Consider the following 8687-nt stretch of genomic DNA (forward strand, 5'->3'; position numbering starts at 1 on the left):
AGTACCGAACGTACGACACCTCCGCGATCTGCACACGTTCAGCTTGGTGACGTCCCGCGAACTCACGATCCAGTAGAGCTTCGTGGGAGAGTTTCGTCAGCCCAAAGGCGTGATGACAGTGATGCTGCTGCTACCGGAACAGGGCTTCGCCTAAGCACCGCTACGATATAACCGAGGTGGATTATGGTGGAGGGGGGCAACGCACACGGCTAAAAGATCAACTAATCAACTTGTGTGTCCATGGGGTGCCCCCTCCCCCGTATATAAAGGAGTGGAGGAGGGGGAGGGCTGACCTTCTCTATGGCGTGCCCTGGGGGAGTCCTACTCCTTTCCTAGTAGAAGTAGGAGCCCTTCCAAGTAGGAGTAGGAGAGGAAGGAAGGAGGAGAGAGGCAGGAAGGAAAGGGGGGCCGGCCCCATTCCCAATTCGGATTGGGCTTGGGGGCGCTCCTCCCTCTTTTTCCTTCCCTCTCATCTATTCCACTAAGGCCCAATAAGGCCCATATACTCCCCGGGGGGTTCTGGTAACCTCCCGGTACTCCAGAAAAATACCCAAACCACTCGGAACCATTCCGATGTCCAAATATAGGCTTCCAATATATCAATCTTTACGTCTCGACCATTTCGAGACTCCTCGTCATGTGCGTGATCAAATCCGAGACTCCGAACTACCTTCGGTACAACAAAACACATAAACTTGTAATACCGATCATCACCGAACGTTAAGCGTGCGGACCCTACGGGTTCGAGAACTATGTAGACATGACTGAGACACATCTCCGGTCAATAACCAATAGCGGAACCTGGATGCTCATATTGGTTCCTACATATTCTATGAATATCTTTATCGGTCAAACCGTATGACGATATACATTGTTCCCTTTGTCATCGGTATGTTACTTGCCCGAGATTCGATCGTCGGTATCTCAATACCTAGTTCAATCTCGTTATGGGAAAGTCTCTTTACTCTTTCTGTAATGCTACATCCCGTAACTAACTCGTTAGCTACACTGCATGCAAGGCTTATTGTGATGTACATTACCGAGAGGGCCCAGAGATACCTCTCCGACAATCGAAGTGACAAATCCTAATCTCGATCTATGCCAACTCAACAACTACCATCGGAGACACTTGTAGAGCACCTTTATAATCACCCAGTTACATTGTGACGTTTGGTAGCACACAAAGTGTTCCTTCGGTATTCGGGAGTTGCATATCTCATAGTCATAGGAACATGTATAAGTCATGAAGAAAGCAGCAGCAACAATCTAAACGATCGTTGTGCTAAGCTAATGGAATGGGTCAAGTCAATCACATCATTCTCTGATGATGTGATCCCGTTAATCAAATGAAAACTAACGTCTATGGCTAGGAAACTTAAGCATCTTTGATTCAACGAGCTAGTCAAGTAGAGGCATACTAGTGACACTCTGTTTGTCACCGACATTACATTCATGTTCACACACTCATGCCAGTTGTCGGTGCTCATACTTTTTCATTGTACTAGTAAGATGCCCGTGCTTCGCTACGGGATAAAAAAAGGTTAACTTAAGTTATAGTTACGATCCCATACGCTGCTGCTGACAAAATAAAAAAATATACAGTCATTGATCAAAGTAATGATGTGTTGTTGATAGATACATAAATATCAAGCACAATCAAAAATATGGTTTGCAATCCACAAACCCATGCGTCCAAGCCAAACAGTTTCTTCTCCATCTCCGCCTCACTGAAAGACTTGTTGTACTCCACATTGAGTTTTACCATTGCTCGCTCTATCCTATATCAAGTTGATAGAGACCATGCGGCAGATAGAAAATCTGTTCACACACATGGAAAATCAACAAAGTTGCATCATGGAAAATCAACAAAGAGCATAATCAATTGTTATTAAGCTTAGAGATGTATGTACAAGAATATGACAGAAGTAGCACTATCTCTCCCTGCCACAAAGTAGAGTATCTTCCATCTAAAAAACATAAGCGCTAGATAGCTTATATGTGCAACAAGTATCTCCCCTCACTGTAAAAAAACAGAGTATTTAACTTTGCTACAAAGCAGCTCGTGAAGCACAGAAAATTAGTCTAACTTTCAGCCTCTGCTTCGCCTTCTCAGTGCACCGCACACCTCCAGTCCACTGACCTCTACCAATGCGGCTCTCGTCTATTTTAGTCTCCAGCAAGCACTGTTTAATAGCAAAATTATCAATGACCATGTTTTACAGTATGAAACATAGACACATATATATTGGTACTACACAACAAAGTATATACACATTTTTCCCATTTATCAGATAGGTGCCTTGTATTATGTTACATCTTACAAAGAAATGCTCAATGTATAGGAAGCCACTGGAGGCGACGCCCCTAGAAGGCATTCATTGTTCTAATCATTAGATTATTTCTTAAATAAACAAACTTTCATCCTCTTCTACATTATATAAAGCAAGATTTGACTGTAACAAGATGAAAAGACAAAGCTACCTACTGCCTGCTACTTGAGCAAAACATAAAAAATATCTTCCAGCCAGGAACTCTGTTTAGTAAGATCAGGATCTTCTGGCTATTTTTTTAACATAATATTTCAGTCATCTTAAATTTGTTTCTCATACTGATGCTGATGCTTATTATAACTACTTTCCTTCGTGAGAAACACATTTTTTTAAGTACCATCTGGCATAGAAGATCAAGCATATCACTCTAGGTTAGTTCTGTATGATGCAAGGTGTTGTAATGTTTACACTACATACACATGTAAAGGAAGAAATAATTTGTAGTGCTTACCTCATAGCGAGAAGGTACATTTGTTGTGCACATGTAAATGTCTGACGTGAGGTAGCTGACATTTACAAAATAAAAAATATCATGAACACTAAAGCAAGTATCCAAGTTGCCATTTTGAAAGTCCACTGCCCAAACTTCAGACATGTAGATGGAAAACAATTTTAGGTGACTGGCCCTGGTTATAAATATTGAAATTTTAACAGACACCAAATTGTACTTGAGTGATTGATACCTTGGACTACACATTGAGAACTTCTTTGTAGACTATGTTCTTTGTAAATTTTGCAATGGAGTTGGACCGGCCTTCCTCTTCCTTACTCGGGATAGTAAGAATCTTTAGATTACTTCTAGACGTAGCTCTAGAAAGAGCAACATAGAGTTGGCCATGTGAAAATACAGGTTCAGGGAGGTATACACCAACATTTGGTATAGTTTGTCCTTGTGCCTTGTTAATGGTCATAGCAAAGCTAAGTCTAACAGGGAATTGCTTCCTCTTGAACCTAAATGGAAACATCTCATCGTCTGACGGGCAGAGAGGAATTCGAGGAAGGAACACCCTCTTACCAGCATGCTGGCCCAGCACAATCTCAGCATCAATTGCATTCCTCATGAACCCCCGGACAACCAACCTAGTCCCATTGCACAACCCATTCGCTGGGTCAATGTTCCGTAACAATATAATGGGGCAATTAATCTTCAACTTTAGGATGTGAGGAGGTAGCCCGTTAGGTGTTAATGAATTTAAGAATTCTGCAGGATAGTAGTTGTGTGGATCATCCTCAGCCTGATCAAAACTGTGGTATACCATCTCCTCCCCAGGAAATCTCTCAATCATCCTCATGTTGATCTTGTCAATGTACTCATTCCGAGTTGACAAAATTGCTCGAGATGTTATGTAGTTTGGATCTGAGATGTTTTCATCTTGCAGCATCGGGAACACATTTTCAATAAGCTTGTCAATATCAGAGGCGTCATCACCGGTGTTTGGTATGCAAATCTCATCTGGAAGTCGTATGTAACCATCATCCACCGTATCTTCGGTGCCATTCCCAACACGCAGAAGATAATCAGCAAACCATGGATCAACCTGAGCCCTCATATTACGGACCAGTCTTAGTTGTCTCATACTATTCCAAAGATAAGACTTACGTAGGGTCGCATCAGTTATCTGTGACCTTGTTCCCTTACGAACAACAAGAAGCACTTGCCTAAAGCCTCCCCCAAACACAACCGTCTTTCCACCAAACGGCAGGTCAGGTTGACCCATGATGTCCCTCATGCTATTGTCCAGGGCCTCGACTGCCTGGCGCTTTGTCATGGAGGCCTCATCCCAAATTATGAGGGACGCCCTCATAAGAAGCTTAGCTATCCCACTTTGCTTGGCGAAACTACAAACCCCACCATCTTCAATGTTTAGTGGTATTTTAAACCTCGAGTGTGCAGTCCTCCCTCCAGCCAAGATGGATGCAGCAACACCTGACGTCGCTGTTCCAACAGCTTTTTGACCCTCACCACGTACTTTTGCAAGTAGAGCTTTGTACAGATATGTTTTTCCTGTGCCTCCTGGTCCATCGACAAAGAACACACCTCCCTGGCCACTATTAATTGTCGCAAGTATCTCATCATATGCATATCTCTGTTCTGGGTTTAGAAAAGATGACAAGCCAATGTGTTCTGGGTCCACCTCAATCGTGGACTCCTCTATGATCTCCCTAGCCTCATTATCTGGGGCATCATATGAGTCGTCAATTTCTGGAAGAGGGAATGACGATATGTCCTTCCCCATCGATTGTAGCATGGTTTTTATATCTAACAGAGCCATCTGCTCAACTTCATGGGGGGACATGTGGGTTAGTCGATAGTCTTCTGTCATAGCTTCCAAGTGCCGGTCCCATAGGCCACGCACATCGCTGGGCTCACAAAAGACCAATATAGTAGCAAATAGCCTCCGAAGGGAAGATGGCATCTGAAAAACCTCAGCCTCATTAAGACACTCGTCGATACTATTGTCAGACTCGATAAGGCCCCTATTTTCAGCAGCTTCACGGAATGTTGGGAAAACAATACCATCCACTATCCTTAGGTCTTGGAAGGATGTAGCACCCGTGACATGATTTAGAAGCACTCTAAGATAATACCTCTCCCCTTCAGCTGGATGTGCAGACACAATTCTCCCAATCTGCGTGTGTTTAGCCCTCCTTTTCCAATACTTGCTACCTGACACCCAAACAAAAGACGCAGGGAAATCCTTATATAAGATTCCTCGAGCCAACTCATATTTCTTGTTTGCCTCAAAATACTCGGTTAACATGGTCTTGTAAGCTCCTTCTTGAGAGAGGACATCATTCAGATTTGCGCCCGTTGGAAACGACACCATGTGCATATTAGGGAGGTGGAGTTGTAGTTGTTTAACAGATGGAAATATCTCACTAAGGTCAAAACCATAGATCCTCCATAATGCTTCTGGTGGAGTAACCCACCTGGAATCTCCGTATTGCTTTATTTCATCAATGCTCCCATCATTATCCACCTCGTCGATAGAAACAAATGCTCGATCATGCCCCTTGTATATGTACTTAAAGAGGTACTTTACAACTTTTATGCTTGAGAAAACCTCGACATTGATGTGGCAATTATACCTTCTTAGTAGGTAAGGATTGTATGGAACAACCCACCTATTGTCTAATTCTTCACCTCGTACCTTTGCACGACGTCCATCATCTCTCCTCCTGTATATGGGATATGAGTCCTTTCCCTGAAGAGTTGACGCATTAAATGGCCGTGGATAGTAGTTCTTGCAACTGCCATTTTGCATGCACACATTTTTGGGGTTTAGGACTCCACAAGGGCCATGCATCATATGCTTGACGACCATCTTGTACAACTCAGGGTACTTGAATTTGTCTGGCAATTCAGCAGATATGATACAATCATATTGCTCTTATATAGTCTAACCTAGAGGTTTCAACCTTGATGTACATGTCGACCACATATTGTTGGAACAGTCGTTTACCGTATAGCATGGTGTTAAATACACCACGACGTATTTGAAACTTGTAACAATAGTAGTCTCTGACCGAGACACATAATCGACTACTTGTACATGTACCTATGGAAATGGGAGGTAACAGAAAGAACTGATTAAGAAAATAAGTACACTGGGGATAATAAAAAAATGAATAAATGCTAATTTCATTATATGTACCTGGTTTCTTTCGACCACTGCGGCGGGATTGAAGTATCTCATTCAAGCTGACACCGTTCTTTGGGATCTCAGGATGCCAACCAATCTCCCCTCTTGGGAAGAACAAAGGGTAAGACAATGGATCATAGCATCCATAATATGGTTGGATGCTATATCTCTTGTTGTCATTACCAAACAAGACAATGCTACGGTCAAAATGCTTACATAGTTCATTACCCTCAACCCAAATAGCTGCAACCTCTGATGATATAGGCAAGTTATATCTCCGTTGGTCCAACCTCATGTCGGTGTTCAGTTCAATACGATAATCCTCAAGGTCATCGACTCCACCTAGATTCCTGAATGTTTCAGAATAAGGATTATCCTTAAGGATGTTGACAAGCCTTCGAATGACATCTCGGTCTAGGTTCGGGGAGCGCCGAAACCTATGTTGTAGACTCGGGTCATCATCGTAGAAGTATAACTCTAGATGCTTAGGTCCATCTTGTGTTGGACCAAATGAGAAGATGTTGTGGTAAATCTGACCATGGGCTCGGAATGTATAGACTCCTGACCTCATGTTTGTGTATCTATTGTCAAGACTGACTCCAAGAGTGGTGAATGAAAAGTGGCCATTGAAGTAGCGAATGTTATCCCTAAAATGTACAGCATCACTATCTGAACTTGTGTACAACATCTGAAGTTCCAAGGGTGGTTCTGACTGTGCTAACTTAATTTTTCTAGACTGGCAACAAAATCCATTTGTCTCATACTGGAACCTCTTTGCGCCGCAATGCTTGCAATCAGGCTTTGGCACCAGCGTGTGAGTACTTTTTGGTATATTCTGGTAAACACAGTCATATGGGTCAGGAACAATGTTGTCTGTTGTAAAAGCATCTACCATGTCATCGCAATCTTCAGTGTTCCCTGTACACACATGAGATGAATTGTGTTATATATAGGTATTGCATTTTCTGTGCTATACATATGTAGGGAAATAAGACATCCATGGAATTTTTAATACCTCTCCCAGCAAATGCGAAGTACTCATCATCTTCTTCTTCGGTCATATGAGAAAAATCATCATCCACATTAAAGCTTTCCGTTGGGGAACCTGGGCATATGGAGTCATCAGGGGCCAATGATGAACTGTCCACTGATGTAGATGTTGGACATTGCACCGATGTGAGTTCCTTGCACTGGACAGTATTAGCGTCACCTAAATGTAATTTGAGGAATGAAGTTACTAAATAGTTTGAGTAGTGTGTGTTATAGTAGTAGAGAAAAGGAAGGCATCATCACCACAATCATACCTTTGCTAGTGAAAACTATGTGATCATCTTCCATTCCTTCAGGTATGCTTTCTAGATTACCTGCTATTTCAATGACTGTGTAAAAATGCATGCTCAACTTTGACAAAATTGGCAAATAAAGGAATGTGTATGTGAGAATTACCTTGAATTGTAGAAAAAGTTTGAGTCAGTGTACTTGGGTAACTAAAGGCATAAGAGCTTGATGATGCATGTCCCAGCAATGAACCTGTAGGGCAATTTGATACAATGGAATCCATGCATGGGGTATCTCGTCTAGATGCATAACTTGCATTACGTTGAGCTAGAAGTGCCCGCCGCTCTTCCGGTGGCAGGCTTTGCCGATGCGCTCGTTGGCGTGCATTTCTTTCTTGCCTCTCCTCTAGTGTCAAACTTTGCCTACATGCTCGCTGGCTTGCATTTCTCTCTTCAAGTGTCATACGTTTTCGTTTCTCTCTTCTTCGTGCATTAATCTCTTCCTTCTCCTTAGGTGTCAAATTTTGCCGACGTGCTCTAACACGTTCTCGCCTTGCTTGGATTTGCTCTGGTGTACGGCTAGCATATCTTATTGCTTCACGTGCACGCTTTCGCCCTACAGAATTTACACGAGAAATTAATTAAGTGGGTAAACGGAATTATATAAGCAAACACTTCCGCCCTATAGATTTACCTTTTGAGCTTTCTCCTCGCTCCAATCCGTCGATTGATGTGAGCATACCAGTATAAGTAGGAAAAATCACCGTCGCTGATTGGTTTGTCACTTCATCATCTGAAGATGAGTAACTTAAATTTGTCACATCCGTTGGTTCACGTATAAATAAACCTGTTCGAGCACATGGCATGCCATTGGAGCAAGTTCTATTGGGCTTGCTACTGCTGTCGACCACTGTGTTATTACAAGTTGGACGGTAAATGGTTAGGTATAAATAAGAAATATACAAGCAGATTGTTTTGCCAAATAGTAAGGTACAGGAACCAACCTTTTCGTTTTCCTTTAGCACTTTGTTGGCACAAGAGCTGTAACATTTGGGGTGTAATAGCTGCTAGTTTCCCCCAAAAAACAGAAGTGGAGGTTAGAAAAATTGAATCGAAAGCTAGTAGGAACACTATATGCAATCTAATAAGACAACTATTCTTTGCCAGAAGTCAAAAGAAACATTCCTTAACCGAAGGGCAGTTCATCATCATTAGATACGAAATTGCACACTGGATGAATTTGATAATCATTAGGTAAGCAACATGAATAAAAACAAATGTTATGCACAGGTGTGGCAGCCAAAAAGTACAAGCCAAAGCATAATAGAATACAACAGTAAACCAATGAATTCCAGTGATCAAGTATGAATTTGGTCCTGACCTTTTAATTTTCAGCTTCACACCCAAATCCAAGTGTTTCTCCAGGAACTTCTAGG

The 8687-nt window shown here is 42.2% G+C and overlaps 1 protein-coding gene across 1 annotated transcript; it reads right to left on the reverse strand.

Annotated features, from left to right (window-relative positions):
• Positions 1-5711: 5711 nt before the first annotated feature.
• Positions 5712-8010, reverse strand: LOC123057119 (uncharacterized). Its single transcript, XM_044480253.1, has 6 exons — positions 7946-8010; positions 7421-7867; positions 7279-7338; positions 6990-7184; positions 5987-6892; positions 5712-5890 (listed from the first exon to the last, which is right to left on the reverse strand). The coding sequence occupies exons 1-6, from the start codon at positions 7989-7991 to the stop codon at positions 5712-5714; spliced, it is 1833 nt and encodes a 610-aa protein (XP_044336188.1). The 5' UTR covers positions 7992-8010.
• Between the last annotated feature and the right edge of the window lie 677 nt (positions 8011-8687).

Source organism: Triticum aestivum, chromosome 3A (assembly GCF_018294505.1).
Source record: "Triticum aestivum cultivar Chinese Spring chromosome 3A, IWGSC CS RefSeq v2.1, whole genome shotgun sequence".
Lineage (NCBI taxonomy): Eukaryota > Viridiplantae > Streptophyta > Magnoliopsida > Poales > Poaceae > Triticum > Triticum aestivum.